The sequence below is a fragment of the Pteronotus mesoamericanus genome, unplaced genomic scaffold, assembly GCF_021234165.1.
Source record: "Pteronotus mesoamericanus isolate MK-2021 breed Mesoamerican mustached bat unplaced genomic scaffold, CSHL_Meso_final scaffold_1186, whole genome shotgun sequence".
Lineage (NCBI taxonomy): Eukaryota > Metazoa > Chordata > Mammalia > Chiroptera > Mormoopidae > Pteronotus > Pteronotus mesoamericanus.
In genome coordinates, this window is record NW_026555302.1 from 4143456 (window position 1) to 4162161 (window position 18706).

Below are 18706 nucleotides of genomic sequence, written 5' to 3' on the forward strand. Positions count from 1 at the left end.
TCCTCTTCGTGCTTTGAAATGACGAGCAAGACAAGCCATTTGAAATGGCTAAAAATAAATTTAAAATTGGGAACTATCTCAGGGTTATTGCCTACCTTTTGTTTGTTCTCAAATTTTAAGCAACATATGAGGTGTAGGGCTGAAAATGGGCAAATAAACCTGTTTATTTAATGAGTGTGTCACAAGTTAGCAAAGTTAGCTCTTTCTTCAGAGTCCTGAAGTTCACTGCTGCCAGCGATTTATGCTGGTGAAGTCGGCACTAAGAGGCGGGGGACTTAAGGACTTTGTTCTCAGTGACCATTCCTAATGGTTACTTCTGAGAACAAGGAAAAGTACTTCACCTACTAATATTTCCAGTGGCAATACAGAAAATAAAGAACATTCTTTTAACATGCTAGTATATTGACCACATTGCTCTTCATATTTTATAACCTATGCAGGACTGCCTTTGAGTTAAGAAAGGACCTGAAGAGAAGGTAGCAAGGCATAGCAGTTCAATGTACAGATTTCAGGACCAAACCAACAGGTTCCGAATGTATTGTGTGGATTAAATAAGTTAATAAATAGCAAAACACCTGAAAAGATGCCTGACACATAAAAGGAACTAAATAAATAAACTCCTTTTAGAAAGTTTTCTAGGTTATTCTCTCTTTTAAGAGGGATGTTCATCCTAGTGTGTTTCCAAAATTTTTTTATTTAATTAAAAAAAAATTCCTTTAGAAAAAGAGATGTCAGAACATGTGAAAAAATACCACAGAAGCTCAAAGACTCACCGGTAATCAGCACCATCAGTAGTGACTAATCACCGATAACCACCCCTCAGGGGGCTCAGTGAACACCGAGCTTTGTTGTCAGTCCATGTGCATGTATGCTGAGTGTATATTGTCATTGGATCAATGGCGTCATTCTACATGTACAAGTTTCATAACCAGATTTTTCCATTTAATACCAAAGCACTTTAATACAATGAAGTGAATGGAAATACCCGAACAAGAAAATAACGATTCAACTACTGTTAACCTGGTTGTCTTTCTATCCCAAAAGTCTAGAGAATTTGGGATTCATTACTCGATACACTTGGCTTTTTTTTTGGCCTAAGGACCTGTAGAGCCAGACAGAGTCAGACATGCAGATGAACTCCCAGCCTCTAAGACACAGGCTTGTCTTTTCCTTTGGTGCAGAAATAAGTCCCCCGGATCCTAGTCAACAGGCGCTGGCTCAGGAGCAGGGTGCAAAGCAGGGGGTGTTTTCCTACCAATCTAGTGACTGTTTGTCAACAACAACCAAGCGAAACTCATCGTGAAACATGGCCCATAACCTGTGTTTGCTCTTTCTTCCGAGCCCCGCAGTTCGCTGTCACAGATGATTCATGGTAGTGCAGTTGGCACCGAGAGGCACGGGCCAGGGGACTGTCGTCGGTGCACAGGGTTCCGGCCAGGCCAACAGCAGGGCTCAATAAATTAGAACTTGCTGAATGGATGACCTGGCTGAGAGAGGAAGAGGTAGGTGATCTGATGCTTTGCTCTCCCACTAGACTGAAAGCTCCCAGACCAGGGGAACTGTATCTTGTACATTTGAGAAATTCCTTATTAGGTCCAACACTGTGCCTCTTCTTTCTAAAGCGCCGATCCGTTCCCTGAAGTTCTGAAATCAGACACAGACTCTAAGTGACCATAATACCTGGATAAATTCAGGCAAGTTATTCACTTCTCACAACCTCCACTCCCTCACCTATAAATGGGCATAACAGAACCTGGTAAATAATAGCTGTGGTTACTATTAATGTCAGTTCATTACTACCAAACAACTTATATATCGGGCATTAGGATATGTTAGGCAACAGTGATGTGTGATTAAATTCTAAGTATTATCTTAGAGGAGTTAACAATCATAAAATAATAATGATTTGCTGCAGAGTAACTAGATTTTCCTCTAAGAGGGAGGTGTCTATTTTTCACTCAGGTTTGACTCCTCTGGCCTGAAGCAGGCCTCCACGGTGTTTCCCATTGCTGTGGTCCTTGCGGCCATTGCGTGCGGACACTCAATGCAGCACTTTGTTTCACATGTTCAAGTGTCTCTTTCTCGCCAAAATTATTTCCTGTGGGTAAATGGTGTTTTCATCTAAAGTTCAGTAAACTCTTTGTGGGCAGGTCACCTGATCCTGTTTCTTTTGTCTCCGCCACCCACAAGCACACGGGCCCGTTTATGAGGAATTGTGTATGATCAACTGAAACTGTTCTCACCTTGTAACTGGCTCATCAGCAAGCCACTGACTAGAGCCCTGGCTGTGTGGCTCAGTTGGTTAGAGCATAGTCCTGACACACCCAGGCTGCAGGTTCGATCTCCGGTCAGGGCACATACACAAAGCAACCAATGAGTGCATGAATAAATGGAACAACAAATCGATGTTTTCTTTTTTCCTCTCTCAACTCCCCCCTCCCCCGCCAAAACCAAAACAATCACTGACAGAATTATAACCTCAGGAGTACTTAATTGGATGAAGCAATTTTCCTCACGGTTGAGAATGCTGTTATCAGAAACACAATTAAACTGTGACACCAATTTATGATCACAAGCTACTTAGCTGGAAATACTGAACAGCAGAAGAACACTCAGGAGGGCAAGGTGGCAGGCCGACTCCTGCTCTGTCCCAGGGGGACGGATATGCCATTGTCACCTCCCACTGAGTTCCAATCCTCCTTCTAAAAACTGGGGCAAAGCCTCAGGGTTTCCCTGCAGCAGCAAGCACCTACACGCCTCTCCAGGTAGTAACTATGGTGCAGAATTCCTTATGTCATCACACACGAAGGAGTTACATGGGACATATGACGCCTAGAGAGTCTGCTTTGGGGACACTGCCAGTGTGCAGTAATAACTAACAGAGTCATATTCTGATTCCCAGGTGGGACAACCCACATGTCATACCCTGACTTGTCCGGTTCTAGGATCCTTTAGTGATAACACAGCCTCGCCGTGTATTTGAGGCCGAGCTCCGACTTTAGTGTCTCAGGGCCTGCCGGACCTTCCCTGAGGCAAGGCTGACCCTGCAGCGGAAGAAACCAGCAACAGATCTGCCAGACTTCCTGTTCAGTGTTTTCTAAATGCTCAACCAATTTCCAGTGGCCTAATGTAATTACAACTCCTGTCCTGCCTGTGTGAGCTTTGCAGGGTTTTGAAAAAAAAAAAAAATAGCGTAAAATTTCTAGGTATTTAAGACTTTTGTCCTAATGTAAGAGTGTCTGAAGTTATTTTCCCACTGGCTTGGTAAGAGCTTCCCCGTGTCCCCTAGATGTACCTCTGAGTCTTCCCATTGTCTCTTGGCCTGAAACGCCTCCTGCTCCGCCTTAATTCCTTTGTCTGTCAGGAATCTTTGAAGACTCAGCTGAGACCTTAATTGTCCTGGGATAAGAGACCCTTCTGCATTGTCATCATATAATACTGACATTTTTTGTTGAGATGCCCATCTCTGGAATCATCAGTTCCTAAAAGGCAGGGACCTGGTTTAATCCATCTTGATAGCCTGGTACGTGGCATCTGCGCGGTGGTCGGTTTGCACTTAGTAGACTGCACTGACTTGCTAGGTTTTAGGTGAAACTGACAAGCGCCAGGGATCATACACAGCCTGTTCACCTGACAAACAAGTCGATCTGTCAAGTCCCTGCTGCCCAGGGCTGTTTCCAGGGACAGACAGGGCGTTCTCCTCTGGGACAGATTTCACATTGCCCCACAGGCCCACCTGAAGGTCCGGAAGATGGGAACATAGAATTATCCTTATCAAAATGAACAGTGGTATCGAGTGATACATATTCACTGTGAAAAATTTAAACCATACAGAAAAATACAAAGAACAATTAATAATCGCCTGAAACTCCACAATAGAGAGCTTGTCATTGCTAACATTTTGGTGAACAAGCCTTCCAAACACTTCTTTTATGCACTTGCACAGAATTGTACACATATTCTAAACAAATCAAATTTACAAACAAGATATGCTTTCTAAAAGCTTTTACGCTTTTCAGTTAATAACATGTTGTAGACCTTCTTTTCACCTCAATAAATATAGAGTACCTCCATCTTTTATAGCTGTATTTGATATACGGGGTAGGCAAAAGTAGGTTAATAATAATAAATATAATAATTAATAATACAAAAACAAACTGTTTTGTGTAGTCACACTGTAAACCTACTTTTGCCCACCCCTGCATGTTTCATCAGTGAGGAAGGCCCTTGAGCCTACAGGTTTGCTTGTCCAATTATCTCCTTATGATAAACCCCTGGAAGTGGTACTGGTGAAGCAAAGGGCATATTCTCATTTAAATTGTATATGTGTAATATATATATAGATATATCTATATCTATGTATATCTATAGATATATCTATATAGATATATATCTATATCTATATATATCTATAGATATAGATATATATCTATTTGGGGACCCAGAAAAATTGTTCTGGTTTGACATTCCCAGTGATATATGAGACAGGTGCCTTGTTCCTGCCACTTTTGAACAGTGAAAAATGTTTTGTTTTGCGTTTTTTGTTGTTCTTGTGATTTATTTGCTTACTAAGAAGTTGAATATCTTTCTGTATGTTTATTGCCCTTTTGAATTTCTTTCTTTTTCAACTGCCTGATCGCAAACTTACTCCATTTTTCAACGGGAATGTTAGTTCTTTCCTTACAGATTTTAAGAGTCTTTTTCTGTTAGTCATGTTAACCTTATTTGTATTGTAAATATTATTTTTGGTTTGGCATTTGTCTTTTAAGTTAGTTTATATTGGTTGGTTTGTTGCTATGCAGAGGCTTTACGTTTTTATGTAATCAAATTTATCAACCTTTCTTCAACAGCACTGGACTTTATGGCATTATGAGGGAGATACTTTGCGACCTAAGACTTTAAAAACACTCCTGTATTTTTTATAGTACTTTTACGATTTCATATATTATGTTTCAATCTTTAGATTCATCTGAAAAACTCTGGTATAAAGAAATGAGTTAGGGAATTGAAATAGCACCTAATTTGTACATCTTTTTATTTCAGTTGGTTACGGACACATTTATCCAATCACAGCCACTGAGGGCATCGGCTGCGCCTGCTGCCTCTTGGCTGCTGCATGGTGCTTCCCTTACTCCTCTCGGCATCCCCCCCCCCGTCCAGGATAAACCCAGAGCAGGAAAATGCTGAATCAAACCACACACGCATACACAGAGGGCGGGGGGTCGGGGGGAGGGGGAGAGAGAGATTATATTTGATAAATAAAAATATATTTGTTAACTTCTATGGTGGGATATTTCTTTTAACCACACTTTCACAGAAATAAGGCATAATATACATACCACTCTTAAATCATATGCTTTAGTCTTTTGATTTAAAGACATATTCACACATCTTACAAAGAACCGAAGCTGGTCTAGATCAAAAGAGAGAAAGAACATATTTAGCAAATAAAAAGGTGAGTATTGTGTGGATAACTTAGAGAATTACACACTTGCAGTAAATTGATTATGCTTCCCCTCTCCCACCGGGGTCACCAAGGCGGCTGGTATGACGATGACAGTAATAAATGACAGTCACCCTGCATATCATGTGGCAAGTCCTATTCTAAGGGCTCGACATGTGTAAGTCTCACACCTGTCCTCTGAAGGCAGGTAAACACTAGTATTGCCCAAGCTATACAAATGGGGAAACTGAGGCAAGGAGAGTCTCGGTAATTTGCCAAGACTGCATGCTAGTGAGTAGCTGAGTGGGGATTTGAAACCAATTTGCCAGATTTCAGACCCGTGCATTTGCCATGACAGTGAATTTCAGGCCCACTGGAAATAGCCCTGATTACTACAGTAGAGTCTCCAGACATCCTCATTACAGCCATGGATGAGCTGGAGCGGCCAATTAGCAATTACTTCCCAAAGACTCCTGAGCAAAGGTTGTTTTGCATTTAATGGCACAGAGAGATACTTATTCCAGAAGGGGAGATCTCCCTCAGTCAAGAGTTAGCATCTTCTGGCAGGGAATGAAGTCAGTAACATTTTAATAGCTTTGCATGGTGTCAGAAGGGTCCTAGACTTCTTGGGGTGATCACTTTGTAAATCATATATTATACATATCTAATCACTACGTTGTACACCTGAAACTAATATTGAATGCCAACTGTAACTGAAAAATTAAAAAAAAATCGGCTCTATTTTTTAAAGAGTCTGCATCGTCAATGCTAGTCACGGCCCCACTCCTTTATTATGTGAGTTGGCATGGTCATTAACTTGTTTCCTTTTGTGGCAGGTGGGGAAAACAATAACAACCCCATGGCAAAAGGCCTTATCCACTGTAAAATACGAGTCAAACAGCAGTGCTTCCGATGTAACAATTCAGGGGCGAAACGCAGCCACACGGAAGGCTCTGGGGACAGAAGGTAGGTCTCTGCAGTGACCTAAAATGAGGTCTGAGCACCAGACAGACGCTGCTGGGGAGGCGCTGCCAGGCAGGTGCATACAGCAAAACAGGTCCTTTCTGCCACAGCAGCCAGGATTCCAGGAAGAAGCCACTGTTTTGAATTTCTGAGTTCCGTGATGTCACTTGGGAGAAAATAGCTCTGAGAAGTGCCATGGGTAAAGAAGCCCTCCCCGCCCCCTCTCGTTGCTGAGTCACTCTTCGAGAGCTTCACCACGCACAGAACAAGGCTTGCCCACAGCCCCGGTCCTCCGTGCCTCTCACCGCCTGTTGCCAGAAGGCCAGGGGGCACCCGGCAGCACCTTCCCAGCCTTCCCATTCTCATCTTCTGCCTGCGGGGTCTTCAGGGCCAAGTGCACTCTCATCTTCTGCCTGAGGAAGGGCTCCAGGCAGCTACAGAGAAGAACAGGCCCCCGGAGAGGCAAGAGCAACTGAAGGAAACCCTCAAGACATAAAACGGAAGGGACACCATCAAGGGCCCAGCCACATGGCCCCACCAGCGGTCTCTGAGAACTTGGAGGCTTCCTCATTGTGCAATCAGGCTGCCTCGAAGCATTAAGTGACAAAGGTCATCTTTTCCACTCTTCTCTATTCTACCATTAAAAGAACAGGTTTACAATGCTCGTTGGCAAGGGAGAAAAAAATAGCACGTGGATTTTTCCTTTTTTAAATATAGGAAACATAGAGCATTTCCTGATTTTCTGTCGTAGAAGATTTTTCCAAATAGAATTTTCATTCTGACGCTAGCTCAGCCAGATTGAATATGCACCAAGGGGCTTTTTAGCAGGGTGCATTCTGCAGTGGGCAAGGGGGTGAGTGAAGAGGCCAGACCAGTCTACTCAGATGTGCAACGAATGCTGGAGTGCTAATTATGCAGCAGGCATTGTTCTATGTGCTTTTCATTGTCAACACATCTGATTCCCCGCACAACTCCAGGTGGTGGGCGCGCTATTATCTCCATATTATACAATAGAAGAGGAAACTCAGAAACTAATGAGGGTAAGCTACTTGCCAAAGACAACAGAAGAGGTGAGGGAGCCGGAACAAACCCTGGCTAGTGGAAGAGAACCTACAATCACTCCTTTGCTTGCACGCAATACAGGGTTGTCTCCTCTCTCCTCCTGAAACAATGAGCACCTATCAGAATGGCCCAGAAACTATCTAAAAGGAAACAATGAAACTACGGTATTCAGAGCAGCTTCTCTGAGTCAGACACTGGGCTGAGACACTGTCCCTTTGGAAGTGCGCAACGAACTCTGGACAAGGTGGGCTGACTTGTATAATTTCATGAGGCTCAGGTTGCCATTAAGACCTTTTCTGAGGCTCAGTTCAAGACATCACAGACCCTTTAAAGACCAAATCCAGGACGAAGCTCCTCACTCATCCTAACTTTACATTTTTGTTTTCCAGCTTATTCATGATTATGACCCGGTTCTAGCGCAAACCCATCAAAGACATCTCCTGCCTTTAAGGTTCTTTATGGACTCCATGAAAACAAAATGAAGGAAAAAGACTGGCTCTCTGACCTTTGGGAAATAATGACTTCAAAAGTCAATTAAAAACTTCCTAGACTAGCAAAAACATCACATTAGAGGCAGCTAACCACTATGACCAACTAGCATGGAGGCATGAGCAGGTTAGCTTGCTCCTCTTCATCTGCCAAGCTGCCTCCAAACCTCTGCCCCTCTGATGGCTCTGTGTCCCCCAAACCCTGCTCCCCAGCCACGCAATCCGCCCACCCCTTCCGAGTCAGAGCTGAACACGAGCGCTGCCGTCTCCGCCTCGCGCCTTTTCCCTTCGATTCAAGGGTAAGGAAACTGCAAAACTGAAACGTGAAAGGAAATCCTAACCACCACCACCTATCAGTGCCTTAAACCAGCTCCACCCGGGAAAAAGAGAATGCGAATTATGTATTCACTTGAAATATTTCTAGTAGCCACATTAAGTGAGTAAAAAAGAAACTTGTGAAGTTAATTTTTAAAATATGTTACATTTAACTCAATATATCCAAAATATTATCGTTTCAACACGTAATGCCAAAATTATTAACAAGCTATTTTATATTCTTTTCTTCATACTAAGTCCTCAAAATTCCATGTATCTATCACACGTACAGCATATGTCATTCAGGACTAGCCACATTTCGCATGCTCAGTAGTCACATGTGGCCAGTGGCTACTGTATGGAATGGCACAGAGTTAAACATTATTCTCTCTGTTACTGTCTCACAAACACAAACAGATGAATTAACCTTCATTTTACACACTCAGAAATTGCTATGGGAAGACACTGTGAATTAGTACTTTGCCTCCAGCTGCTTTGAACCTGGAATCTGATAGATTTGAGTCTGATAAATTTTCTCATTTAATCTTCACCATAACCTGTGAAGTTGGTCTCTATCATATTTTAGATGGGTAACAGTTTGGCGTACCATTACACACACATGCACACAGACACACACCTGCTACATGTCCTCAGTTTACATAGCCAAGATCAGAACCGAAGTCACCCAGCCATACGGAGCCCAAGTTAAAGATATCAGCCAAGTTCTTTTATACTCAGTTTTATACCACCAACCCAGAAGAATTTTCTGTAATAATCTCAGCACCTCCACATAAGGGAGAACTTACAAACATTAGACTCTCTTGGTCCTTAAGCCAAACTCAGCCTCAATCAAGGCCACTCAGTCATATGGGGCAACTGGCAAGGTCAGGGCCAACCTGGTTCCTGAACAATCTCTCTGCCGCCAGCTCCTGGCATTTCGGGACCCTCTGTCCTCTCTGGACGATACAGTCCCTGCCTCCAGGGGACTAACCAGCTCATGACAGGCATGACTCATATAAACAAGCAATGAAAGATTGGGCATATAAACAAATAAAAACATGTATATACATGAGTTGGGAACGGATAACTTTCTGGAGGTGTTAGAAAAGCTTTGTGCAAGTTTAGGAGAAGTTTGGAAGAAGAGCAGGAGTTAGAGAGCTGAAGGCAGGAGAGAGGGCCCGTGCGGAGCAGAGGTGTCAGCCGGCGTGCAGAGGGCCTGAGGACGGGAAGCGTGCGACGAGGCCACAGGGCAAGGAGTCCGGTCTGGCTGGAGAACAGGCAACAGGATGGACGGAGTATGAAACACGGCGGCAGAGGTGGGTGCAGCCATTTTCAGAAGTCCTGAATGTCCACTAAGGATTGAGGATTTTACTGGCCAAGAACTATGTGCGATAGAATGTTCTGGAGCAGGAGGATAACATGACAGGGAAGGATTTTAGAAAAATCCAACACAATCTGGCATAGCAAGAAATGGACATTTAAAAACAAACAAATACAAGCAAAGAAGCAAACAAACAACAGAGGAGGCTCACAGAGATCCGTTGAGAGAACACTGTACCACTAGGGGTGATGGGCTACACCAACCTAAACTCTGGGGGTGGCCGGAAAAGTGACGCTGGACAAAGTTCAGAATCACGGGATCTGGGAACTGGGAGAGACAAAGTCCTCAGCTTTAAAGCCTTTTCAAGACGAAAGCCTCCATTCCTGGAAAGATGGCGGTGGCCTTCATGCAAATGGGAAAGGCAACATAACTGAAGAGTTTTCCCTCTCCTGGGGAGGAGCTGCCGAAGGGATAATGAGCTCAGGTGCGGACTATCCATTTCCCTAAAAAGACCTGAGTCTGTTCTATGCACCTACTTCCATAGACTAAGAGAATGACTGCTGAAAGAAATCCAATAAACACTTGGCTTTGCTTAGAACTTGCTTAACTAGGTCATGATAACTTGAACCTGCTGGTCACTTATTTTATGCAAGCTCATTTGGCAATCTGCTCGGCTGTCCTCTGACTGACCTCAGCAGATCTGCTGACCTCTCTTCACATCTGCTGTGACCAATGAGGGAAGGAAGTGCCAATCTGGAGATGAGTTTTCATGCCCGGGTTTCACTTTTGAAAGAGCCACAGGATGTAAGGCACAACTCTAGATCCGAACCTTTTTAGGCTTCGGTATTTAAAGTGCAAGTCCATAGGTAAACGTCAGTGATAAATTTCCTCATTGATGACCTCCTGATTTCTATGACATCTAGACATCGAGATGCTCATTTGTCACTTATTCCTTGATGGTGGCGTATTCTACATAAACTCTGTCACACACATTTGGAGTGAGGTCCTACATAAACCAAAACATCACGCAGACCAAACTGCTTCATCAAATCAGAAGTGACCATGTGTAAGAATACGTTGCTTATCACACTCCCAGCAGGTCCTCAGAAGCTACAAAATGAAATTAACACCTTTAGAAAAAGGATCGAATGTGTGCGTACACACACTTCAGAGCTGACCCCAAATATGCCACGCTTCACAGACTTTGTCAACGCTTCAACAACATGTGGTAATAACATCTTCAAACACTGAAAAACATGGAGCTTCTGAAGTGAATGTGGCCACTTTATTCGGTTAAAAAGAGATGAGCGATTTAGAAAGCCAGCTGTAGCCGTCCAGGTTAGGCTGTCATTCAGTCCTGGCGTTCTCGTTGCCACTCTCAATGGCTGTGATGACCAGACTCCAAAGATGCCCCCCAAATCTGCCCCCCCCCCCCCGTAGGCACACACTCAGGAGATGGAGAGCCTTTGTGTTTCCTTGACCCTGGGTGGGTCTTGTGGCTCGTGGCTTTCTTGGACTTTCAAGCCCAGGTATTAAGAGATCTTGCAGCTTCCACTTTATCTATTGGAAGCTGCACTCATGAGAAGTTGGGCTCCCCAGCTGGAAAGAGAGGCCTAGTAGACAGAGGGGTCTGAGCCCTGTTGGTCAGTTGAGCCCCGTTGGGCCCAATTCAGTCCAGCTGAACTCCCAGCCGAATGCAGCTGCACTGAGCCCAGATGGACCCCAGCTGCCCCTAGAGTCCTGCGAAGTAATAAATCGGTGCTGCGTCAAGCCACTGAGTGTGGGGGGTCTTTTGTTATACACGGTAATAGACCACTGAAACAATGGGTAACAAAAGATATCAAATGGTGAAAAGTGGGCCAGAGCTTCCATTCATCTGTGACCATCTGTGGTCATACTGGGGATTGTGCACTCCTGCTTGCAAACTAATTTCAGTGGACAGACACAGATAGGACCAGCTCTTGTCCTAGTCAAACACGAGCATTCAGCACTATCTAGGATACTGGCACTGACGTGCACACGGGTCTCTGACAATTCTCCCCCCAGATCCTTATAGACCTAGAAAAACCATCTCCCTTGACTAGAGTATGAAGCGCTCCCCTCCTTGTATTCCTGCACATGTTTATTGGAGAGAATAACAAGGTGACAAATGCAGGAGTGACGAGAACTTCGATACGAGTACTGAGATGAAGAGTGAGCGAGCAGAGGCCTCAGGCGCGCTCTCCGGCACAGACGGCATGCAGCCGCACCGACCGGGCAGGCTCGGGGTGGGCCCAGTTGTCATCCCCCGTTCTCGACAGCTCTCTACATCCACGCCCTTGCCGTGAACGTACTACGGTTAGATGTACTTCCCTGCCTCTCACCTTTGGACCTGTTCATGTGACTTGGCTTGAATGTTGGTACCAGTGACAGCGTGCCAGTGTTAAGCCCAAGCTTAAGCGGCATCTTGTATCTTGCTTGCACTTCTACCTTTTGCGAAAGGAAGGCATGTCCCGTTGGCTCACCGGTCCCAGGAGGAAGATGAGAGACACTAGGGCAGAGCCACTCCGGCTGACCCACCAACTCATGACCAAAAGACGTGCTCACTGTTGAATGCCACTGGCATCCTGAGGCAACAGTTGCCTAACACAAGGCTCCTTTATTAAATGCTAACATTTGAAAAACACAGATGGTACTTGAGGACAATAGAAAGTCTTCTTGGCTATAAAAGTTGTAACTAAATTAGCAAATGGATGTGTAGGTTCCAATGAGCTGTTTTTCCAGAAACTGTGGCTTCGGTGATCTAGATTCTAGTTTTATTAAGATGCTAGGTTTCTCTTCTCCGTAGCTCTAAATCCCAAATAGTCACTACCAGAAGCAAATTCGTTCCAGGAGACAAGTACTTCTTAAAGCAAAAATACAACTCTCCTCCTCATGTACACTGGTTCATGTTACCATTAGCCCTTCCACAGCATTCCCAAGTCCCGCCCCCCACCAGGGGACCGAGCCAACCATTGCAATGGGTCAAAAACTAGAGACTCTAAATGCAGTAGAATTATCTGAAGTGACTGACTAGAGCAACTGAAGCTGTTTACATGTAAACATTATTTCAGTAAGGTTTTTCATTGAACAAGAGATGAAGAGGTGCTTTCAGGAATACAAGTGCCATGTAAATGTCAAGTAGTGGGTATTACTGTTAAAGTAATTCAACGGAAACTGCTTCAACTGCCTTGTACTAACTGGATTTTTGTGCTAACACAGAGACACACTTCATCAGGGCAGGAACTAATCTTCCAAGGAACACACTTAAGATGAGATGAACTCAAACGCCCAGAAGTGGCCAGGCAGGAGCTGGCAACAGCCAGGGAGGAAGCTGGGCTTGATGTGCCATCAGGGCGGAGCTCAGCCGTTACCTGGAGGCCGAAGGGGAAGCCGCTACCCACCCCGCGGGCTGCTGCCTCTGGAACGAATGCCCAGCGGTGACAGAGCTTCGGAAGGAACCTGGGGTTTTATGTGAAACACCCTGATTCTTAAAGGCTGTCTTGCTTTGCATTTTAATATTCTCTGGGAGTCAAAGAAATATAAGGGCAGGCCATATGCAGCCATGGGTTGGCAGTTTGCAACTTTCACTCTAGACATTCTAAAGTCACCTGGAAACGTCATAGAAAGGCTAAAAGATTATTATTAAGTTCACTGTATTTCATTTTTGGATCTGAAATTTTATCGTTCACATAAAGAGTAACTCTCTACTAACGCTGCTGAAACACCTCACTCTCATTTATAAATCCTCACTCTCTATTTTTGGGCCTCTCTGTTTTCAAGCCTATAATTCGCTACCAGGACACCCTTTGGATGCTGTCCCACACACGTATTTAAGTCCTTCTAGTCATTGAAAACTTGATTTAAATGCTGGCTCCCCATAAAACCTCCGTGATCCTCCTCGAAATCCTCCATGAAGTCCCCTATCAATTATAACAAAAGTTGTCCAATGGATGAGATCTCCATCAATTTCTAGCCCAGCTCATAAGCCCTTTCCCAGCAACCCCCAAACGCTGTAACACAACGACACTACAAGGCTTTGCCCCCACGGAAGTGAAAGTCTGGGTCCACAGGTCAAGAATGAAGTTCAAGGGCACTCACCGCCAAACACATCTCCGTTCTGGTAGTTTTTCCCCTTCTGGGCTTCCTCTTCATTTTGAACAGTGGCAACATGCTTGGCGGAGGCACAGCCCATAGTCTCATTCGCTCAGCTTCAGCCGGGCTGAACTGCAAATCATCTCTACAGACACAGGGACATTTTTCTCTTCTTTAAACACGAAGAAAATCAACCTTCCTGCTGAGTCGGTCAAGATGCGCGCACCTGAAAGAACAGAAAGCTAGATCAGAATGCGTGACACAAAACCACGTCTGGGTGTGTTGCTGTGCTGTGTGACCACAATGCACTGGAATTCCGGCACGGCGTCCCTGTGCTGGCGGTGCAAGTGGGCCCTGCAGAACACAACGCCACTTGGGCCATCCTGCCTCCTCCGCGCCCAGCAAGCAAGATCAGAAGGCATAGCCCCTACAGCACACGCGGCTGAGCTTTTTGAGATACAAAAATATATATGTTTATTTATTCCAATAAATATCAGAGCGCTAGTGCTTGCCACCATATATGTAAAGTGCATATATGTTTGCTAATGTTCTGGGATATCAAAAACCTTCAGACCTGGCCAGGTAGCTCAGTTGGTTAGAGTGTGGTCCTGATACGCTAAGATTGCGGGTTCATTCCCAGGTCAGGACACATGCAAGAATCAACCAATGAATGCATAAATAACTAGAACAACAAACTGATGTCTCTCTGTCTGTCTCTCTCTTTCTCAAATCAATCAATAAAAAAATACTTTATAAAAAAAACCTTCAGAGGAAGGAAAGCACGCTCATGCGATGAGCATCACTCAGGAAGCTGCAGATAGTTCTCCATGTTCCCCATCCCGACCCGCAGGCCTGATCTCAGTTCCTCACACTTTGCCAGGAGGGGGACACTCCTCTAACCAGGTGGCTGCCGTGGGTCGTGAGAGCTGCTGCTGCTGCTGCTGGCCAGCCCTTACCAGCACAGCGTCCCCCTTTCTTCACATCACCAGCTCCACCAGGTAAGACCACACGTGTGGGCTCCCAGAACGAATTCCTTCCTTTTTAAAAGGGAAGTGGGAAAACCACCTCACAGCACAAAGGTGAGCAACCAGAAGAGAGGGGAGACCTCACTTGCCGGACTGTGGCCCCGTCTTCAGAATAAAGGAAGTGAAAATAGGAAGGAGAGGGGGAAACTCTAACAAAATTCCCACAGGACGGGGGCAATCCAGTGACAATTTACAGGCGTCCTTCCCTGGAATTCTCTTTTCTCTCCGTCAGCGTGCTTTGTGTACCAGCCTCATATGCTATCCAAGAAGTAAATGTAAGAATGTAAGATGTGAATGATCCTTGGCTACCTACCTCTGAAAAGCATGGTGTGGTGTTTGAAAGTTGTGCTTGTATCAAAAACTCTCATTTGAATTTGAAAACTTGAAATCACATGAAAGTCAAATACATTGCAGCAGGCTAACAAACATAAAACATGTAAGGATTTTTAAAGGACTTCTCTATTATTCAGGCATGGAGGTGTGGGACATGTTAACAGCAAAGTAGACATGATTTACATTCAATTCAAGTGATGATGACGCAGGAAGTTTCCATTTACTTACATTAAAAAAAACCAAAACACTGTTGCTCAATGTGAGTACTCTCCAAATCATAAATAGGTGTGGATTTTGTTTTTTGAAACACAACTGCTATATATTTTACAGTGGTAATGTAAAGAGTGATGTTTTTAAATTTTACAACTTCATCAAAATTATATATTACTATTTCGCCCATTTTCAAAGTGATAGGAACTCATTTGAGAGGCATAAGATCTCCAATTCATAAAGCTGACCATGGATCCAATTCATAAAGCAACATTGTTTAGTATGTCATTTGTATTATGCACATAAACAATTGTCCTGTCATTCATTCAAGTAATCAACAGATGTTTACTGAAAACTACTAAGTGAAAGACATGTGTTTGATAGGTACTGGGTATACAGCAGTAAACCAGACAAGACAGGGTTTTCTTTCCCATCCCCATAGAACGTGAACATTCAGAGAGAGGAGATCATTAGACCAGCTGCATGGCAATGTGGTACGTCTATTGCAGGTTAAACAAAGGATGGCAGGAGTTCACCCCACGGCACCCGATTCAGCCTTGTGAGAAGGAATGTAAAGGAGGTCAGGTTCGAGACCTGACCACAGCTTAAAAAAAAAAAATCACTAAAACACCCCTAAATGGCATATTTTATGCCTGGTGAATGTCAAGCTTTCATTTCTACTGAAAATTCTCTTACTTGACCTGAATCCAACCCAGACCTCAAACTGAACAGATCTTCAGAAATGTACCCCTAATGGCTGCTACAGGAATCTATGCAAAAACATTTCTCCTGGCTTGTCCTAGCCTTCGCCAAAATCCTACCATGACTTTCAGCTTCCATTTTCCCCTCAGCGTTGCTCAGCCTTTCCCTCCCAACCCCCACACGTTCAATGCATTTACCTTCTTGAAACCACACCACTGGGGGGGGGGTAAGTCTGAGGGCGCAAACCAGCATGCGGATAGCACAACACCGAACAGATCTGAGAGTCTCGTTTTCACATATTGTTATTAACAATATGCTATTTCTGAAGGTACAGATCACAGCATGAGAATTAGACTGAAACATCTCTTTGATGTTTGATGGAAGCTTCTAACTGATGACAAGCCCCACGGAGGATAATTTCTTAAAAAATGAAATAATCTGTATGACAGGATTGTCAGCCCTTCTAGATCCACGGGGCCTCAATAACTGCCCGTGGACAACAGTACGGTGATTTCGACGAGAACAGGGGTGGGTAGAGGTACAAAAGGGTATAAGGGGGATAGATAGTAATGGAAAAATATAACAAAAATAAACTATTAAAAATAATAAAAATAAGTAATTGCCTATGACTTTGTGTAAAACTCTCCCCAAACGGTAATAGAGCTACATCACCTGTTCCATAGAATAAGTTGGAATCCCTAGCCACAGTGCTATAAGCTAATTTAATTTAGCACCATCTTTATAGGCTATTTTTCCTACTTTTGATAAAATACATTAGCAAATTTGTAAATCCAATTCAAAAATTTTAAAAAGGATTAAAACTGTGTAACCATGCATGTTTATCTTTCCTGTCCTTACACTATGTCTCAAGCCTCTTTAGCTAATATTTTAGGTAGCATTACAGGATGAGAAAGTTCTTTTCTGTGCACAAATAAGTCTGTTACTTTTCTATGAATACATATTATATACACAAGAGCTATCTAACGTTTTATAAGGAAAGATTATGATAGTTTTTTTCAATGTTAACCCTTTCTTTTTATTCATTGTGAAAAGATTCCCATCACTGAGTTTTATGTGTTAACACATTTATCACCTCACACACATTTACCTTTTTCTTTTTTCTTTTTTTTTAGTGAGAACCCAGGTTCTACTCTGTTAGCAAATTTCAATTACACAATACAGTGTTATCATACACTCACCATATTCCTTTTATACATTAGATCCTCAGACCTTATTAATCTTATACTAAAAGTTTGTACCATTTTACCAGCCTCTCCCGTTTCCCCCACCGCTCAGCCTCTGGCAACCACTGTTCTCCTCTTTGTTCCTAGGAATTTAACTTATGTGATACCAGACAACCATGTAGTATTTGTCTTTTTTTGGTTTTCTTATTTTACTTAGCATTATGTCCTCAAGCTTTATCTGTGTTGTTGTACATGGTAGTATTTCCTTCTTTTTTAAGGATGTGTATAAACTCTCAGTTTCTTGATCCATTCATCTGTTGATGGACACTTAGGATGTTTCCACACCTTGGTTATTGGGAAGGACCCTACAATGACTCTGGGAGTATCAGACCTCTCTTCCAGGTAGTGCTATGTGTACCTTTGGATTCATACCCAGAGGGGGAATTGCTCATGGCTTTTTTTTCTTTACCTTAATGTTTTGAACCAGAAGCACAGTTTCATCAAAAAACCTATTTTTCTAAAACTGGGAAGAAAAAAATAAGGAAAATCTGTTTCAGAAAAATGAAAGAGATATCTGACCTTTTTAAAAAATAAGTCCGTGGGAAAATATTTTGTATTTATGTAATATGATGGATAATTTCTCTTTCTACCAATTAGTCATGGACTTTTTCATTTTGGAGAGGAAGAGCCAACAATACTATAAACAGTTTCCTTGTCAAGAAAGATACTTCTAGAAATGAATTGAAGGTGGCAAATGCCATAAAGAAATCCTTAGCCAAAAAGAATATGAATATACCACATGCGACTTGGAGGATTGAAGAGAAATCAAATGCTGATCGCAAGGTGCACACTGAGAGCTATGAAGTCAGCAGTTAAGAAAAAGACATGGCCACATTATTAATAGATCAGGAGCAAAGCACCCCCTTTCTTCCTTTGATTAAAAAGGGAAATCAAAGGGGAAGAGCTGAGGGAGGGAAGGAGGGAGGGGGCAAGGGAAAGTGGTGGGGGGTAGGCAGAGACAAATGTATTTGAAAAAAATAAATTAAAAAAAAACCCACTGTGGGGGGGAAAGGGAAATCAAGATAAGGCGACATCTCAAAACTACTCTATTTATTGAAGAAAGAGCCAACATCTAAGCTCCATATAGAAAAAATATATGCATAAATAACTAATCAGTCTGTTTGTCCATCTGCTCTGCTTCACTATGAGTGTTAATACAGCAGCCCGGGGGTGGGGGAGGGGGGCGGGGAGAGGCAGTTTAAAAGTGATTTCTAGCTGTGAAGCTTTGGGTCCTTGGGCTACTGTTAACACCATTGCACATCCCATTGTGCACGTTAAAAATAATGCATAAAGAGATGTCACATGTGACATGAGAACAATCTTAGAAAGCCAAGCCTCCCTGTTACAAGCAGTTGCTGCCACCTGAGAAGATATTCATTCCTCGCCTCACACTCTTTTGGTGGCACGATAGTTGACAATACGCTATTATCTCCAAAGAAACAGGAAATGTGGCTTCTGCTTTCTTTATGGGAAAACTCTCACTTCCA

The 18706-nt window shown here is 43.4% G+C and overlaps 1 protein-coding gene across 2 annotated transcripts in view; it reads right to left on the reverse strand.

Moving 5' to 3' along the window:
* CUNH1orf21 (chromosome unknown C1orf21 homolog) overlaps positions 1 to 18706 on the reverse strand; it is a 189068-nt gene that overhangs the window by 101770 nt on the left and 68592 nt on the right. For both annotated transcript variants that reach the window (XM_054587667.1, XM_054587668.1), the window contains exon 2: positions 13712 to 13931. In XM_054587667.1, coding sequence (XP_054443642.1) covers positions 13712 to 13805 — 94 coding nt within the window. In that variant the 5' untranslated portion in view covers positions 13806 to 13931. The remainder of the gene's footprint in view (positions 1 to 13711; positions 13932 to 18706) is intronic.